Genomic DNA, 20,268 nt, shown 5'->3' on the forward strand with positions numbered 1-20,268 from the left:
GGGTAAAAATGGAACATGTGACGTGAGATACAATTGTTTTGACTAAGGATGTCCAATTGCCTTAAATTTCTCATTTGGTGTTTCACACATGCACATTCCCTCTAGCCCACTTTTTATTCAGCTTCATTATCCTGTACAAACTAAAGCATTAGACAAAGAGCTCCTTTGCATCTTGTCTTCCTGAAGAACACAAGTCCTTCACTCTGAAAACAAGGGAAAATGCTTGCACACAAAGCCTGTAAGAGAAAAGCCCTCCAAAGCTCCTTTTTGTCTCTACACTGGAGAAGACAAGCATAAAGGGCCAGGCACTGCAAAAAAAAAGAGACTGGCCCCTTGGGCTCGTGTCTGATTCAAAATATTGTCCACCTTTTCCATACAGCCATTGATTAGCCTTCAATTGATTTTTTTAAAAAAAACCTAAAACAAGAAGTGGGATACTTTATGCAGAAATCCCATTCCTTTATCTCAAGAAAATCCATGTTACCTGCATCTGCCCAACAAATCAGTTTTGAAAAATGATCAAAAGTCAACCCATTTGGCAGCCCAATGTCTTGGTTGACCAAAATCCGTCTGTTTTCTCCAGTCACTGTTGATGTCTCGATTTTGGGAGCTTCTCGATTCCAGTCTGTCCAATAAAGATTCCTAAAAGGCAACCGAGATTGGCCATGCTTTAAAAGCAGTTAAGCAAAGGGAGAAGAGAGAAAAACCACGTGGAATCTGACAACGACATGCCTCTTCCCAAGAGAACAATCTCATATTTGGAGATAGATAATTCACAAAAGTTGTCCTAGGCTACCATCTTGATTTACATGACACATCACTAGCCCGTACCCATAAGGAGAAGAACTTTTTCAGGAATAATTAGGAATTTCACATCAGTTACTTTGGGTTTGGTTTTAATTGTTTTTATTACTTAAAGCAACCTTCCCTAACCCAGTTCTTTCCAGAAGGGATGGACTGCAGATCATGTAAAGGAGATTGCTTTAGCATGATTTTGTCACTTTTACAGAAATATTGTTTAAGTTTGTCCATGGCTCTAAATACGTACAAGATGAGTGGGAGAATGGAATGGAATTGTTAAAAAACAAACTTTTAATGATGTTCCCACCATGCTATTTATATCATCTGAGAACTTAATGCACTGCATTAGCATAATAGACAATTCTCAGTTTCAATCTGTCATCTCAGGCCCCCCTTTTAGATGACACGGTAATCATACTTGTCTATTTTAAGAACCGATGCTCATTATGAAATCATCCATAATCCTAAGGCATAATATGATTTGTTTGATGTTTAGCACAATGAATAAACTGGCCACTATTCAATTCAGCAGATTTGGACAATTTTCAACTGGTCTTTGGAAATATTGCTAAGAGGGCAATTGGCTTCCAGTTCTACAGGGTCTTGGAAGAAACGGATTACTTGAATCCTTTTCAGTTGGAATTCAAGCAAAGGTACTTTACCAGGTCAGCACTGATCGCACGTAAGGATGATCTTGGGTGCAACTAGGTCCACCCTGACCTTCCTTGATCTCGCTGTGGTTTTTGACACATCATATCCTTCTGGAGGAATCCACAGTGCTCCTCACTTTCTTTCAGGGCTGGTTCTATTCAGTATAGGGCCGTGATGCGGAACTTATGGCATGCATGCCACATGTGGCACACACAGCCCTTTATTAGGGCATGTGAGGCATTGCCCTGTCAGCTCCAGTGTGCATGTGTGTGCTGGCCAGCTGACTTTGGCCTTCTTTTAAGACCGTTTTTTGCCTTAGCATGAAAAATCGGCCCTATGGGCAAACCAGAAGTTTGGGAAGTGACTTCCAGTTTGCTCATAGAGCCGTTTTTTTGCCCTCTGGAGCCTTCAGGGAAGCTCCTGAAGCCTCTGGAGGGCCTTGGGGGGGAGGCTGTTTTTGCCCTCCCCAGGCTTCTAGAAAGCCTCTGAAGCCTGGGGAGGGCAAAAAAGCATGTCAAAAGCGGAAGGGGGAGCGCTGGTCGTACGCACATACATGGGGGGGGTTGCACATGCATGCGTGCTGGGGTCGTGCACATCATGACCCCCCTGCACTCCCCCCGCTTTCAGTACATGATCCAAAAAAGGTTAGCCATCACTGGTATAGGGGGAAGGCTACTGTTTGCTGGGTGCTGCAGAACTCTATTCTCTCACATTTCTCTTTTAACATCTACATCAGGGGTGTCAAACTGGAGGCCTGTGAGCCAGATGTGTCACAAGCAGGCCACGCCCACCCCAGCTCCATGAAGGGGTAAAAACATTGCAAAACGTCATGTGATGGCAACGTGACGCAGGTTTGACACCAGTGATCTACATGAAGCCACTGGGTGAGATCATCCGTCAGCACAGGGTGAAGAAGTATCATCACTACATGACTGTGATTCATGAGGTTTTGGTTTTTTACTAGTTTCCGGCAAACATATCATTGCAATGAATGGATTCATTTAACAATCTGTTGCATCTGCTTAATGACTGCCACCTTCACGTAACGGAGGCAAAAAAAAACACGTCAGAAAAATACTTCCAGTCTCTGTTCTGATCTAGGCTTCCTGATACAGTAAAAAGCACACACTTAGACCCAAAAACCCTCTTTTTATTTCAAAGGCTGTGAATTATGTTCATTCACAGCCCGTAATGCCCCAAACAGTTGTAACGAGTCCTACAGTAAGATGCCAAAGTCTTTCGGGATAAGGTTGATAAGCATCCATCTTTATCTTCCTTGAAACGTTGCCAATGACTTAATTGGCAATTAGCTTGGCAAGGCTACATAGAGCAAAGAGTCAAAACAGAGCTTCAGAAGGTAAACTGATCAGCATGAATCAAGTTGCTTCCTGCAAAGGCTCATGTGCCTTTATGTCGTATGGGAGGGGCCAATCACCTCCAAGCCTTACTCCCGAGTCGTCCCTTCTGTCTTAACTTTCTTGCTTTCTGGCAGCTCTGTGCATGGGAATGTAGGGAGCCTGTTTCTCTGCCTCGCTGCTGTCTGACTTTGGAGGCTCCAGAGGCAGCACATAACTCCAAGATGACCCAGGCCCCCTCTCTGCCTCCAATGCAGAGCCCTCGTCCGAGCCTTTCCCAGACTCCAGGACTGACCCATGTTCCTCCTCAACCTCCTCACTGTCTGACTCAGCTGCCAGCTCTACAGGCTGCTGGCAGACCACAACAGTCTCATGGGTACCTCAACTTACAACAGTAATGACATGGCCAGATTTCTGGTTCTAACAGCATCTGTAAGTCAAGGACTACCAATAATACCAACTATGTTCAGTTGATCCAAGATAGATGTACAGATAAATGGATATAAACTACTTTTTGTTTTGTTTTGTCTTTTCCTTCTTTCCCCAAAGCTGAGACATCATCAAGACAGACCCAGCCACTTACCCATGGATGGGATCCACTGCAATGGCACGGGGATTCACAAGGTCACTGGCAAAAAGCACTCGCCGTTCTGTGCCATCCAGCTTGGCACTCTCCACTTTGTCCAAGCCACTGTCCGTCCAAAACATGGTTCTTCGGAGATGGTCAATGGCAAGACCTTCTGGGCTAATCAGCCCTAAAGGAGGGGAAACAAGCAAAGCATTTACCAGACATTAGAAGCATTAAATCATTGGGCTTGTTTAAATAAATCATTCAATAAAGAAATAATTTTGGCACAAGCTGCTATACAATTTACTGTATAGTTTCTTGTTCAGTGTGGTGTTTAATGCTCCTCACTCTTCACAGATCTTTGACTGTGGCTGCCAGTATGCGAGTGTATTGGATCTGTGTTTTCTCAAACCTGTCCTATGTGTAACATCCATAAATGCCTAAATCAGTGTTATGACCTATTTAGGATGTTGGATTAGAACCAGAAAGACGTACAAGTCCATCCTTAGTCATAGAAGCTCAAAACACCTGTCTCTATGCCTCCTTTTGGCTGTGTTCATACAGCATGCTTCATCTATTCAACCATGAAAAAACGAAGCAAGGTTAAAATTAACCTCAACGTTAAATTGAGCAGGTTGTACATATGCAGTTGCTGGGTCTTCATCCTGATTACCTGCAAGATGTGAACACAATGATTATCTGTCACAATGATTCAAAAAGAATCTACAGAATAACAGAGTTGGAGGGGACCTTGGAGGTCTTCTAGTCCAGGGGTGTCAAACTCGTGGCCCATGGGCCAGATGCATCACGTGCTGTCCCTGCCCCCAATTGGTTTAGCAAAGGGGGGGAAAGTCCTGATATGCCACGTTACGCCGGCATGATGACATGAGTTTGATACCCGTGTCCCAGGCCACCTTCCTGCTCAAGCAGAAGACTTTATACCATTCTGGATAAATAGTTGTCCAATCTTTTCCTAAAATTCTCCAATGATGGAGCACCCACAACCTTTGGAGGCAAGCCAGCCAACTGATTAATTGTTCTCACTGACAGGAAATTTGTCCTTAACGTTAGATTGGATCTCTCTTTGACAGGTTTCCATCCATGACTTCTTGAACTGCCCTCAGGTGCTTTGGGAAATAGGTGAAATCCTCCTCTCCTCCTCTCTGTGACAGCTGCTCAAATGTTGGGAAACTGCTATCACATTCCCCCTAGCCCTTCTTTTTGTTAGACTAGAATGCCTAACTGTTCATTGTCCAGTTCAGCCTTTAGTCCCCTAATCATCTTTGTTTCCCTTCTCTTTACTCTCAACATACAGATAAACTTTAATTGACTTTCCTGGTGTCTCAGAATGATTAGTTAGCAATTGCTTGTACTAATAATACTAGTAATAATGGCAAATCAGTAGGCCTGTTGATGAGCTGTTTTGTCAATAGTGTTTCCATTTTGTCTTGGCTGGTGGGTGACTGCCGAAAGTTGGAGAAAAAAATTAATAGGCATGAATTATATTATGTTATAAAATATTAAATTCACTGATGCGTCATATGCAGAGCTCATCACCCCTGACCCCACTTTCTCTCTCTTCTTTTTAGGGAAGTGACTCACACTGAGATGCCAGATACCTGGAACAGCCCAAGACATTGTCAAAGGAGAAAGCCATCTCCATCAATTTCCTCCTCCAAGTTCCTAATTACTATTAAGTCAGCTGTCCTTTGGAAAAGAAATCAATCAGAAGCAGTCCTGGTCACCATTATCACATTATTTACACCTCCGGGTTTGGTTGGGAAGGGAGTGTTTGTGGCAGGCCAGAGACCCAAAAGAAAAGATGGCTGCAGACTTTGATTTACTTTGGGATGCTATTGGGAACCCTGACAGTTTGCCTGTACAAGACAGACAGGACTTGAGCAGAGCTCAAACACACTAAGTGGATTCGCTGAATAACCTCAGCATTTGCTTAACAGCGGTAACAAAAAAAAGATTGTAAAATCAGGTCGGTCATGTGATTTATGACTCCAAGTGGTTCATTATGTTCACAAATTGAGGACTACTTGTAATGACAAGGAAGCTGTCTGCGGGTCTTCCTACGGAAGTTTGGTTTGGTGACAGCAGCACCTCACATAGAAGGTCCATACAGAGAGGGGTAAGGACAGCCGAGAAGATTATAGGAAGCTCACTTCCTGTCGTTCAGGATACTGCTTGTAAGCGCTATGTGCTTAGAGCTCAAAGCATTGTTAAGGACCCCACACAGCCACTTTATGGTCTGTTTCTGTTGCTCTCCTCTGGGAGGAGGTTTTGAGGTATTTCTAGCAGGACTACCAGATTCTGTAACAGCTATGCCGTCCGTCTGGTAAATTTGCAAAGTTCCTTTTTCTTGCCACGTTCATGTATACATCTGAACTAGTCACAGAGGTGTTTCTCTGTGTCATAGAATATATGTGGATATATGCAGAATTTTGTATTTATTTGTTTGATTTGTCATGTCTCTGTAGTGTATATTGGAGGCGGTGACCTTTTGAGAGCTGTATGTAATGAAATTTCATTTTAATGTACATCAATTAATGTACATTTGTCTGAAACGGTATAAGGTTTCCTGCCTAGGCAGGGGGTTGGTCTAGAAGACCTCCAAGATCCCTTCCAACTCTGCTATTGTATTGTATTACATTTAAAGGGACAATAAAGTTATTCTAAGACGAAGTTCTACCAGAGGATCATCCCACGTGTCCCTTACCTGTCATCTGATAAACCAAACAACTTTACCTCAGCTTCTTGAAACTTCTTGAATGGAAATTACAATATAAATAAATCTCATGAAAGTGTACATTTAATAACTGACTAGGGCTGTTTAATCTGTCTCTAGAAATGATTAACTAGAGGCCAAAAGACAATGAGACAAAAAGGCAATTCATATCACAACGGAGAAGGGTGCTTTTCTGTTTATTGCCCTTATTAGTGTGTTTAATTTGGGCACATGTAAACAAAAAAAAGCTACTCTACTATTATGAGTACACATGGCTAAACAAATATTTTTGCTTTGCCTCAGAGCAGAAATCCTCTGAATACATAAGGGTGGCTTAGAACCAACAGCGCCAATAAGCTGGCTGGCTGGCTGCTTAACAATGCATTTTCTGTTCTGCTACCCCCAAAAAATCTTTTCACAGAGTATGCGAGGTTGGCTTTTTGCCACAACACCTTTGCCTAGCTACTGCACGTGCTGAATCCTGGCGATGAATGCTTTCGTTGAGAAAATACACATACAGATATATACAGGTTTTCTGTTGAAGCAGAATGGCAGAAACCGTGTCAATTTAATGTGGTTTGGACTGAGAAAACTCCTTCACAACCCCAACTATGGATATTAATCCAGGGAATGTCCAATTCCTACCTGAACTAATGACAGTCTCTGGATCTGCACTCTGCTCCAAACTTGCCCGGCTAATAGTCCGTGCTGCAACATCTGTCCAGTAGATCATTTTCTCCCTGCAGTCATAGTCAATGCCTACCATGATGGAACCCTATAATGAACAACACAAAACATATACAAAATAATGACCAGTTCTACAATTATCCCAATGGCCTGCTCATGGAAAAAAGCGCTTTGCTCCTAATTATGCAATTTTGGATTATTATTATTATTATTATTATTATTATTATTATTATTATTATATTATCTGCTGCCAATTACCTCCACTAGACCAATTAGATCCCACAGATTAGGCCTCCTCCGAATTCCATCTACTGGCCAGTGTTGACTGGTGACTACCCAGAGGAGAGCCTTCTCTGTGGCTGCTCCGACCCTCTGGAACGAACTCCCCGTGGAGATTCGAACCCTCACCACCCTCCAGGCCTTCCGCAAAGCCCTTAAAACCTGGGTGTTCCGACAGGCCTGGGGCTAAAGAACTGTTGCCCCCGTCTCGAATTGGTATGATTGCTGTGTGTTTTTAATTATGCATTGTTTTGTGTTGGTTTTTTAAATTTTTTGTTTGTATCCCCCTTCCCTGGTTGAGTTGTGAGCCGCCCTGAGTCCCCTTCAGGGGAAAAGGGCGGCATATAAATAAAATCAACATTCAACAACAAAATCAACATTCTTCTTTTATGATTTTTGTATATCTTAATGAGCAATGTAGCTGAAGACTATTTTGGACGTAGTGGACTTCAGCTTTGTTTAAATTATAAATACATCTGAAGTGTCATTTTGGGCACTTGGCAACCAGCTAAACTTTACAGTTGTTTGCAGTGTCCCATGGTCATGTGACCACCATTTGTGATTGTTATAAAAATGGTCATAAGGGCAAGTCTGATCACATGATGTCTCTATTTACGACTATAACAATTTATGAACACATTTCCAGGCTTAATTATAGCTTTAAGTCAAGGACTATTTGTAATTACAATTTATTTGTGGAACAGAGCCAGTAGCTCCAATGGGCCCTTCCAACTGTATGACGATGTTAAATGTCACACAGATGGGCTGCATTTTGGGCTGGGGGCATCTGAGTTTGGAATAAAAGTGATAAAGGGTTTTTTCACTCCTATAGATCTATTTCAGGGGTGTCAAACACAAAGTCCGCCAGCTGGATTTGGCCCATGATGTGGTCAGATCCAGCCCGCAGGGCCGTCCTGGAAAATGTAAGAGGCTGGCCTGCATGGCTTCAACCCAGTCTACCCAGTGCAAAGAGGAAACATGCCAGGAGTTTGGGGAATGGCATCAAGCTGGCCATGCCCACCCAGTCTGCCATGCTCACCCAGTCCGCCATGATTCAGTGGTGGGTTTCCATTATTTTTACTACTGGTTCGCTCGTGCGCACGCATGCTCTCTCTCTCGCGATGCTTCTGCGCATGCACAGAGGCGTCCGGGTGGGTGGGCGGAGCCTCCCACTGCCATCACTACTGGTTCGCCCAATCTGGGCCGAACCAGGAGCAACCCGCCTCTGCCCCGTTGCGGCCCTCAATGAAATTGAGTTTGACATCCGTGATAGCTTGATTGCTATTTCCCACTTCAAAACAGCAGGAAACCATGGCACCCACTTTTAGCACCTGAAGTTGGAAGGAGGTCCAAGAGCCACAAAAAAAGAAGTTGGAGAACAAATTTCTCTTGGAGCCCCTGTTTCATTAATGGATCATAATTCCATCAACCTCCTTGACTAAAGCCCAGCCTCCTCCCAAGTCTTGCTCCACCTTGCATAGAAATACATTACATGCAGTGAGAGAACCGTCTTCGCTGCCTCCTTCTTAAACCTTGTTCCATTCAGTGGCAAGGAACCGATTTGCTGGCCCTGAGCATAGAGCAAGAATGTCCCGGATCCAGGCAGAATTATCTCAGGACGCGGAGTCGGGCGGATGGTTGGAGGAGGGACGCTAGGAAGGCCTGTAGACAAAAGTGAGATATCACTGGGTCACAATGAAAGGCCTGTTCCTCCACCCAAGGCCAGTCTGCCTGGCAATCTAAATCACCACATGAAACATCTGCCTTACTGCACATCTCCTTCTGAAGGATGATTGCTGAAAATATGCTGCTTTTCTCCAGCATATGAAGCTTTCTAAGCTAGGAAGTTCATTTCAATGGGACTTCCCCTTGGAGCTATTAAAGAGTGTGTTTTCTCAGTGCACTGCCTCCTGCTGATTGCCTTTGTGAGATCCCCTGATTTTATTCTTTGTTGAGTTTCTACATTCACTCATGAAACGGACAGGTTGTGCTCATTTAGCAACTGCCTTGTTCCCAGTTACAACAGCGATCAAAAAATAACTTCACAATCAATTCTTGCATTTACAATCTTTGCAGGTCTGTAAAGCAAAGGAAAGCTAGGGGAAATCAGAAGCAGAGTTGTAGTTTTACCTGACTGCTTTGTTTACCGACTGAGTTGCCAGTCCCCATTGTGGCTGCTAAACAAGGAGAACTCTATAGACCAACTTTCCGCTAAGATAAAGGATTACCGTACGTCAGTACTACAGCTGCTTTTTAATAAGACTATGTAGGGATTTTTAAATTTAAATTAAAAAGCTGCTTCAAGCATTACTCTGGAATTCGAAAGAGGTGTAAACATTCTTAAACTATTACACGAACCACACTAAGTGTTTAACAAAAACCCATTAATTTTAATTTTTTTAAATGCCTTTAATTAATTAAAAAGGAGCACCAGTTTGGAACTGGATTTTACACACACATATATGTATTTCTAACAGTGTAACACAGATCTACTGGTGCTTCTAAATCTATTCATCTCAAAATATATTTGCTGACTCCACTCACAAGGGGAGTCTTCCAATACGTAAAGATAAAATACACTCTTCATTTCAGAACAATTGTTCTTGTCTTAATGCAGATTTAAATACCAAATAATTCAACTAACAAACAACCTGAGATGATTAATTAACATATATTTGATTCAGCTTTTGATCCATCCCCGGTAATGTCACAATGTTATCTGACGAATCCCCTGATGCCCCCAAGCTCAAAAAAGATTTTAAAAGATTCCCAGCTCAGCTGAAGATTCCCAGCTCCTCATTGCCCCATGGAGCCTTGTGACTCATTGTCATCCTCTTACATGCAGGGGGTACCCCAGGCTCCGATCGGGTGCCTTGAATTTCCCGGCCATGTTCATCCACACACCAGCAGTAGCCGCTATTTCCATGACACTGTAGTGGGTTAAAGTTGCCCAGAGGGTCGCATTGGGGCACATACTGGTCACCCTGTGGTCTGCCTCCATAATGTTCCAGCAGGCTCTGTCTCCAGCGTTCACACATCGTTTGTGGCCTCTGAGTTGGCTCTAAAGATAGAAAGAATTATAGGGCTGAACCTGATACCATTATATGAACTATGTGAAGCCTGAACTCTAAAAAGCTCTTTATTTACATATTCCCTCGCCCCAACTCACTCATGGCGGCTCTTAGCGGCTTTCAGAAATAAAACCACGAACACAAAACCCACTAAATCCTCAATTCCCTGGCAGGAACAATCTAACAAACTACTTAATGTATCCCCAGACCTACTGACAAAACCATATCTTCAAAAGTGTATAAAGGTTGGGGCCAATCTTATCTCTGCATAGATAAGGAGATAAGGGAGCCACCACAGAGAAGGCCCTTTTTCATCATACCATTAGATAGGCCTCCTTAACATACCAAGCCTCCCCATTCTGGTAGGTCGTGTAGATGTAACTGGGATAAGAAAGTCCTTTAAAAAACCTGGCCCGAAATCATGTGGGACTAAACCCAGAAGCAAAATGGCAATCAATGCAGTTCCAGCAAAAGAGGTGACATATATGCAAATCTAGAGTTGCACTGCATTTTGAACCACTTGCAGCTCCTGGACAGCACCATATAGAGCACATTGCAATAGTCAAGAGATGAGGGGACTAGGGTGTTGGTGACCATGAACAGGTCCAGGAAAGAGCATAATTAATGCACAACTTGCAGTTGTGCAGAGGCTCTCCTGACTACAAATGCCACCTGTTTCTTGAACCCCCCAATTACACACCAGGTCTGCCTGAGGCAGTGCAATCCTATCCAAAACCAAAGATGGCAATTGCCCATTGACCAAAGAATCCCAAACCCGGAGTCATTTCCTTTTGCCCACTATTGAACTATTAACAACTTCTAGGCACCGTGAGAGGGAGGTGAGCATTGCTTAATTCGCCATGGGCTGAGACATATGGACCAGGGGTGGGTTTCAGGCGGTTCGCGGCGGTCCCCGCGAACCAGTTGGTCGGCGAACCCGGAAGTAAGTAACTTCCGGGAACGCCGAAGGATCCACCCGCCCGCCCACGTTTCTTACCCGGTTTTGACGAGTTCTGCGCTTCCACGCATGCGCAGGACGCATACAGCGCCTGCGTGATCCTCCAGGAGCAGCTGGAGCATCGCACAGGCGATAGTATGCATGCGTGCACTGCGCGCGTGCACGAGGACGCCGCCGGCCCCGTTCCAACCGAACCGGTTGGAACGGGGCGAGAAACCCACCCCTGATATGGACGTACAAAAGGTATGCCTGAAATCAATGTTTCCCACAGCCATAAGAAGTCTCATTCCCGAATGGAGTCATTCGAAGAAAGGGTCAGCAGTAGTCTCTGACATCCTTTCAGGGCACTTCACAACAACACAATAAAGGGAGCCGACAGCCAATTCTTGGAGGATCGTGCCAAATGCTTAAAAGTTCAGACATTTTTCAACCTGAATTTTTAAAGTTAATCTGAAGAATTCTTATTTCTTCTTACTGTGCAAAAGCACTGAATGGCAACCTTTACCAACTTATTATTTTCCAGATGTGCTAAACCACAGCAGTCGTCCAGGACAACTGGAGGGTATCAAAGTGGGGAAGACCAAATTAACATACAGCTCTCCCTTATATTTGTCAGATACTCGAGGACAAATGTTAATAGCTGAGTTTCGTTGTATTTATTTTATTTACAGAAAAATGTGTTCCTCATCATTCCAACGTTTGGATTACATCATCAATTCCAAGGAAAAGATATAATAAAAATAGGCAGATGCAAAGGATGTTTAAGTTCTTCTAATATGCTGTCCACAAAGGAAGAGAAAGAGTTGGCCCACAAAAAACAAGGAATTCGGAATTGCGGTTCTGAATTGCAACTGAGTTTAAAGAAGCCACTGATCTCATCCAGATCAGCCTACAAAAGAGAGGAAGCTTCCCCCACAGATTTTGTTCTCTCCACCTTCCAACCTCATAATTTGACCTAAAGTGAAATGAAAGCCAAGAAAAGCTAGCCATATCTTTAAGCTATGCATTTAAAGACAGTGTAAATCAAAGTTAAATTAAGCTCTGGTCATTCTGCTGCATCCTACATTATTTGCTGGCAAATAAATAAATGTCAACACCATCTGTCTTTTCATCTGGGAAAAGTGTGTGTTGCCTTGTAGGATTTGATTTGGCTAGAACAGGGCTTTCCTAAATAGCAAAATGAGGAGTGAGCGAAGGACAATGACGTAGTCCCCTTTCTTACCAGAAAGCCAAGTCTTCCCAGTGCTATGTCTGTTGTCAGACTTAGCTTTAGGTCTCAAACTACTAATCAAGAGCTTTCAAAGGATGATGGCTACTCATCTTTTGTTATTAATCCATGAAAAACACATTGAGAAAAGGTGAGCAATCTCTCAGTTCTCAGTTCAGGTGGAGAACAAAGATGTTTCCTTCTCTTACTTTAGAGAAGACAAGTCATAGATTCTCCTTTGCAATTCACTACACCAAAGATTTGTTTAAATCTGGGATGTCCAACCTGGAGAACTTTAACATTTGTAGACTTCAACTCCCAGAATTCCTCAGCTAGCATGGTCTAAATCAGGAGTCTCCACCCTTGGCAACTTTTAAGACTTGTGGACTTCAGCTCCCAAAGTTCCTAAGCCAGCTGGCTGAGGAATTCTGGGAGTTGAAGTCCACAAGTCTTAAAATTTCCAAGGGTCGAGACTCCTGGTCTAAATCATGTAGAAATGCCAAACGGTGCAGAGAAATAATGAACTAAGTCCTCTGTTTTAACCGTATTTTAACATTATGTGTTTTAAGTGCTTCTGTTGTTTTACTTTTTTGAAAGGGTTGTTAGCAACTTAAGGCTATACACATTTTAAGAAACAAACCTGGAATTCTGCAACGTGGTGGGGCATCACCTGGAGGGATTCTGCTCCCAGGAATCTCCTGGCCATCAATATCAACACACCAACACTGCCCAGTGCTGCTGTGGCACTGCAGTGGCCGATAGTTTCCCTTTTCATCACATTCAGGCACATGAGGTCCTCCTGGAATGGGAGAACCTCTCTGGCTGGAATATAGTCGCTCATGTTGACAACGAGTCAATCCCGTCACACTTTCTGTGGGTCAGAAGGAAATGAGGTTGTAACCCTGAGGTCTTGGCAGCAAGAGTGAGCTTTCAAAAGGATCTCCCCTGGTGGATAGCCCAGGGCAAGAAACGCAGCCAGGAAGAATGGCCAGCAAACCTATCAACTCAGTTTGCAGAATTTCTGCAGAATTTCAATTATTACCGGTACTATGGTTTATAACAGTGATGAAGAACCTTTTCGACACTGAGTGCCAAAAAGGGAGCACTTCCCGCTTGTCTGGGCCGCGACCAGGAAGAGGAGTTGCCCCGGGGACATGCGCGCACCAGAAAATGAACTTCCAGTTTCCAGCACACACATACAGGCTGGCCAGCAAGTCTTCCAGTTACTGCCACGCATGTGCATGCACCAGTCAGATGGTTGGCATACACGCTCATGCCAGAAAACAAAAGACCAGCTTTTATGGTTTCCGGCACTGCCACATGCACAAAGGTCAGTTGATCATCGCATGTCATACACAGCAGTAACCAGAAGACTTGCTGGCCTGCACGCATGCATGTGCTGGAAACCGGAAGTTCATTTTCCGGAATGCACATGTCCCCTGGATGCTCCTCTTCCTGGTCCCAGAAGAGGAACAGGCAACATCACAGGTGCCAGGAGACATGGCTCCATGTGCCATTTCGGGCACGCATGTCATAGGTTCGCCATCACGGGTATATAACATAGAACAAGAAGCAATGGGTGGAAACTAATCAAGGAGAGAAGCAACTTAGAACTGAGGAGAAATTTTCTGATAGTTAGAACAATTAATCAGTGGAACAACTTGCCTCCAGAAGTTGTGAATGCCCCAACACTGGAAGTCTTTAAGAAGATGTTGGATAACCATTTGTCTGAAATGGTATAGGGTTTCCTGCCTAGGCAGGGGGTTGGACTAGAAGACCTCCAAGGTCCCTTCCAACTCTGCTATTGTATTGTGTTGTATTAAGTATCAATAGTAATATTTTTGGCTGCTGGAATTCTTGGGCCATTGATGTTACCTCGTCTTATGGGAAGCTGCTGTGAAATCCAGTGGGAGACAAGAGCATATAGATGTGATAGGAGGAGGAAGATGCACACGATTAGCACAACTTGGAAATCCACCCCCGGCTAACGAAAGTTATACAGGTAGACTTACAAAAATCCATTTAGTGACCATTCAAAGTTACAAAGGCAGTGAAAAAATGTGACCTATGGCCATTTTCACTTATGACCATTGCAGCAAAAAAGTGACCTATGGCCATTTTCACTTATGACCATTGCAGCATCCCCGTGGTACATCCAAATTAGGATGGTTGGCAACTGATGCATATTTATGATGGATTCCAGTGTCCGGGGATCATGTGATCACCTTTTGTAACCTTGAGATTAGCAAAGTCAATGGAGAAGCCAGATTCACTTAATAACCATCTTATTAACTTAACAACTGCAGTGATTCACTTAATCGTGGCAAAAATGGTTGTAAAAGGGGGACAAACAAACAAATTCAGGCACTTAACAAATGTCTCACTTAGCAATAGAAAATTTGGGTTCAATTGTGGTCATAAGTCAACAACCTGTACTTTGATAATGGTACTTGGGGAGCTGAAGACCTTGCACTGGAAGATGGGGATGGATGGGCACTTGGATGGTTTTGTAACTATCCCACCTTTGGACCCGTACCTGGAGTGCACTGGAAACCGTCCCCCACATAGCCAGCCCGACAACTGCAGGAGAAGGAGCCGGGTGAATTGTGGCAAATGGCAGCTTGGTGGCATTTTCCTTCCTGGCATTCATCCACGTCTGTCAAAGAGGTAGAAAACATCAGGATTGGATTCAGTTTGGGTTCAATCTGAACCTGAGGCATATGCCAGAATGGTTTCCGCTGTCTCAAGATTTTCTGGGAATTTTGTCCAAGTTATATATGTTTGCTTTTTTCCAGTGGCTGTTCCCACTCCCCCCCACAAAAAAATAAGAAGCAGGGATTTCATGGTTCTCCCACACTCACAAATAAGGTAGCCCAAATCTTTGTGTTGATTGTGGATATTGAGATGAATGTGCTAAGCAAACGCACACTCATTTGAAATTTTCTTCGATTTAGAATTAGAGCCAATTTTATTTAGTAGTTAAGGCATCCAGGCTACAAGCTACTAGATTGTAAGTTCTAGTCCCATTTTAAGCATAAAAACTGTCAGGGTGACTTTGGGCCAATCACCAGGAGACTGTGAGTTCTAGTCCCATTTGAGGTATGAAAGCTAGTGGGATAATTTTGGCCCAGCCACTCTCTCTCAGCCCATCTCACCTCATAGGATGGTTGTTGAAGGAAGATAGGAGGACAAAGGAGTATTGTACGTGTTTGCTGCCTTGAATTATCCATAAAAATAATAAAGGCAGGAAATATACAAACAAATTCCGGATTTTCCAATCCATCTCTCTGGTTTGGATACAGAGACATTTTTACCTCTGATCTAGCATCAACATTTTTTTAATAGACTGATGCTTGGGGGAGATTGGGGGAGAACTATATTTTCAGACTTGCAATATCCTGTCATAGCTTTGCAAAAAACTGGAATTGGTTCATGTGGATTCAGATTCCTATCTGACTCATCTGGTGAATCTGAAAGGATCATTCTCTGTAGCACTTCATTGATTTCATAAATGCAACACAGTATAGTTTTCTATACATAGCATAAAGGTAAAAAAGAATATATGCAGTGCTATCTTCATTTTAGATGTTAAAAGGGGTTTGGGGCTCCCGGTGTTTTTTTTTTTTCTTGTGGGAGACGGGTCCAAATGGTTCTTTGAGTGTTTAAGGTTGCCGACCCCTGTCCTTTACAGTCTGAGAAACTAGGGAGGGCCTTTTCTAGAGAGGATCTTTTCTGAGCCTGTTGCCCCTTCCACTATCCAGATGCTGGTTGTCTCTTATTTGGCTATTCCCTTGGTAGCATCTCTTCATCCCAAGGTCTTTCCCACATGCCATTACAACTCTCTGTCAATTACCTGTGCAGTTGTGTCCATTGCCAGCATAACCAGTTAGGCACAGGCAGCTGAATGAAACGCCTCCATGATAGACACATCGTGCCCGGTCAGCTGAATCACAGTTGTGAGTCCCCTTTTCACAAGGATTGGGTGGTGGACCAATAGCTGAAAAGGTTAAAATTGGGAGAGGAGAAGAAGAAGTCAATTCTGCACTGCAGTTCATTTTCCTTTCAAGGGAAGTGATGGGAAGCCCTTGAGCCCTTGATCTATGCTTGAGCCCATGTTATGTTATGTCATGTCATATATTATTATATTATATTATATTATATTATATTATATTATATTATATTATATTATATTATATTATATTATATTATATTATATTATATTATATTATATTATATTATATCACATCACATCACATCACATCACTACATTACATTACATTACATTACATTACATATCAATCTTGTTTTTCTTAGAGTTTGCCCCGGAGGGTAGTATATAGGGTCTGCTCAGAGGTGGGATTCACAGATGTTTACCACCGGTTCACAAATGTGACATGGCCACACTCGTATTCATGTGCGCCTTCCGCACATGCGCATGGCCTTCCAATCCTCACACACACGGCATTGAAAACGAGGCTACATAGGCCGTCATGGTAGGCAGATCGCCCGCAGGTAGCCACTACCAGTTTGCCCGAACTGGTCCGAACTGACTGAATACCACCTCTGGGTCTGCTTGCTTTTGCAGGATGTGACAAAGTGTTTTTCAGCTGGCCTGTTAGAGAGTCTGACTGTACCGAAAGATTGCTCAAGACCACTCAGCTGACTTCGATGGCTAAGGCAATATTTTGCCCACTGAAGGTGAAACATTTGCAGGATGAGAAAAGTATTGCCTTTTCTTAAAAATGAGAGAGAGAGAGAAAGTACTAAACATCTTCCCATTACTCCTTCCTTTACTCCAATTTATAACCCGTTCCTGGTGCTTTGCATCAAAATAACTCTACAGCTTCCCACTGATTTTAATCAGAGCTGAGCGTGAAAGCTTACACTCACTGTGCATAAAATCTTTTTTTTTTCCCATAGAAAGCATCAGAAATGGTACTGTAGAGAAATATATGAGAAAAGAGGGGGAGGAGATCTAAACTTCTCATACAGTACTGTGTCTCACCTGACACCAGAGCTAAAATTTACATGATTTATAAAGAATAAACAATAGGATTTCCCAAGACAAAATTCATCCGCAGAATTTTCCAGCAACTTAAAGGTCTAGTTTATGACATATGAGAGTGGATTCATTCTGGAGTAACACAAAAGCACTGAAAACAGACACTCCTTGCCAAATATAGCATTTGTTTTATTTAATGCATTTCACAGTTCGGATGTTTTAATCCTTATGGTCTAAATTTATGTGAAAAATACCAAGTAAAACCTCAAGCCTTAAAGCAGCAGGCTGGACTTTCCAAACAGATTCTCAGGTTTCTTCTCCTTCCCATCTACCTCCATTCTCCCAATTTCCAACCTCCCTGCCTTTTCTTGACAGCTTCTTAGTTGTCAGTGGAAAGTTAATTAAAAACAGGCTGGAAAACAAACATGCATTTCCCATTCAAATCGGAGAAATACGTGACAAAAGAAAGGCCAAACATTGTGTTATTGGTTACACCTGCTAAAGTAATTCATGCATCCTTTTATATACATATACATACACATATACATATCTGTCATATGTCATCTCTGTCATATGACATACAACAAAGAATTCAAATTATTAAGATTGTGCAAACATAGAGATCCAGCAGAATTTCTGCTTCCTGAGATTCTCATTTCTGAACAAGAAAATAAAAAGAGAATGTATTTATTATTTAAAAGATCTACAACTGCAAAGCACATTAGCAATCTGCCCAAATTAGCAAACAATACAATGCAAATTAAAAATCAAGTGTGAAAAACCGAAGACCATACAACAATGATGGCTAACCTTTCTGCCACTGCATGCCAAAAGCAGGGGAAGTGCAGGGGGAGTCATGCGTGGGCATGCCCACACCAATAATTCTATGCATGTGACACCACCCCCGCGCATATGCATGCATGACCCACCCATGAGCGTGCAACCCCTGCCCTCTCCCCACTTTTGGCGCGCGATGGACCCATTTTTCATCCTCCCCAGGCTCCTAGAAAGCCTCCCCCCCAGAGGCCCTCTAGGGGGTGAAAAACGGCCCTACAAGCAACCCAGAAGTCCGTCCCCAAACTTCCGGGTTGCCCCTAGGGCCATTTTTCACCCTCCAGAGGCTTCAGGGTACTTTGCTGAAGCCTCCGAGGGGAGAAAACAGCCCAATAAGCAAACTGGAGGTCCGTTCCTGAACTTCTGCTTTGTGCATTGGGTTGTTTTTCTCCTTTGCGTGCCCTAACAAATGGCTATGCATGCCACCACAACCCTACAACAAAACTAACATTTTCTGATGAACTTCTCTCATCAGAACTTTTCAGTTTCAACTCCAGCCAGAAACCAAATGGCAAACTGTGGGAAAGGTTGGTCTCATGATACAGAGAAGACCATAATGAGATGGACATTTAGTGTATTTGATACCAGGTTGTTGACGTCAAGTGAGTGTAATTCTCTATATCACATGTGCCTTTTGGTTGATGAACACATTCCACAACAAGTGGCTTGAAGACTCCTATGGATGTCTCTGGATTAGGGAGACATTGGGTCTTGTACCAAATACAATGAATATGCTTGGGATAAAACTGGGTCTAATATCTATGGTGTACTGGCCTCAACATGCCTAATATGGCTGGAAATTCTGTGTACAGCAATCATATGATTGAGACTGGTTAACCCTTCTGCATTTTACTACAAAGTGTTATATAACAGTCTTGTCTGCCTAAAGCCATGATCAATAGTAATAGATATCCATAGTCTGTCGATGTGTTGTGAGATTAAAGAGATGTGATGGAGAGACATGAACAAGAGAGAGACATGGAGTGATAGAGACAAAGTCAACCACAGTTTATCCTGGATCAAGATAAATTCAAAACCACTATGAAATTCTTGGAAGCTTGGTATTGAGACAAAGTCATCAACAGATACATAGAGATAAACCACATTTGCACACCATTCAAGAGAAACAATAAAAAAGTTAAGAAAAAAGCAAAAAAGCAATACACATCCTTTCCATCAGTCAATAATTCAGATAAGCAGGGATTAACCCCAGACTAACAATCAAGCAGACAACAATACCCTAATTCAGGAACTACCAACCTAATTCAGAAAAAAAAACATGCTTCTACCAACACCTTCAGGGCAAGCTACTTTATAAACAGGGGGGAAACCCCACACTCACTAGTAACTAATGATGTTACCTAGTTTGGCAATGAAGCATCTGCAAGCAAACAACCAAATTCAGACAGCACCAATAACTCCAAAAGAAAAATGAGTATGTTGTATGTTTCTGAGTAAGAGAAAGGAGGAGAACATAATAGATCTCAATGAAGAGGATCTGATTCTAAGAGATAATTATATTAGTTGAGAATACTGATAATCATTAGACTTTGTACAATAAGCTATTTTATCTCATGGCCTCTCCTTTTTTGCTCTCCTCTCCTCAGATGAGCCCCAAACTGTGATTTTTGGCTAATTTTGCCAGGTCTTATATCCCCTCTGTTCAGAGCAAGCCCCCTCAAAATAAAGCAATCCCATACCTATGCAGGAAGCCCGGTCAGGTGCCAACTGGTATCCTCTGGGACATTCACATCGATAGGTGCCCGGTGTATTGATGCACAGAGCACCTTGGCTGCATCTGCTGATGCCCTCAGTACATTCATTGACATCTGAGAAGGGGCAACAAGATTAATGGGACAATCAATCTCCAGGCCTAAAGCAGGAAAGCTTCCATTAATATTTCCAGATGCTACAGCACATTTTATATTATAACCATTGATTCCCTGGTTTCTCATCTAGCTCATTCCAGTCAGGACATTCAACCTTGTTTCAGCTATGAAAACACAATTGGGGCCAAATGATTCCAGATGTTTGCAAGTGGGAAGTCCCAAAGCTTAATAATCTCTGAAATGTGTTGAAAACGCCAGTTCATCTCTAACCGATACCAGCAGATGGGTAGAA

General features: G+C 42.9%; 1 protein-coding gene across 1 annotated transcript in view; it reads right to left on the bottom strand.

Annotated features, from left to right (window-relative positions):
* The window catches only part of NID2 (nidogen 2), a 77,455-nt gene that overhangs the window by 6,309 nt on the left and 50,878 nt on the right, over nt 1–20,268 (bottom strand). The window contains exons 10-18 of the mRNA XM_032236527.1: nt 19,848–19,976; nt 16,165–16,308; nt 14,848–14,967; nt 12,952–13,182; nt 9,915–10,136; nt 8,568–8,737; nt 6,755–6,884; nt 3,391–3,562; nt 485–642 (exon numbers count right to left, since the gene is read on the bottom strand). Coding sequence (XP_032092418.1) covers nt 485–642; nt 3,391–3,562; nt 6,755–6,884; nt 8,568–8,737; nt 9,915–10,136; nt 12,952–13,182; nt 14,848–14,967; nt 16,165–16,308; nt 19,848–19,976 — 1,476 coding nt within the window. The remainder of the gene's footprint in view (nt 1–484; nt 643–3,390; nt 3,563–6,754; nt 6,885–8,567; nt 8,738–9,914; nt 10,137–12,951; nt 13,183–14,847; nt 14,968–16,164; nt 16,309–19,847; nt 19,977–20,268) is intronic.

This window comes from Thamnophis elegans, chromosome 1, assembly GCF_009769535.1.
Source record: "Thamnophis elegans isolate rThaEle1 chromosome 1, rThaEle1.pri, whole genome shotgun sequence".
NCBI classification, from domain to species: Eukaryota; Metazoa; Chordata; class Lepidosauria; order Squamata; family Colubridae; genus Thamnophis; species Thamnophis elegans.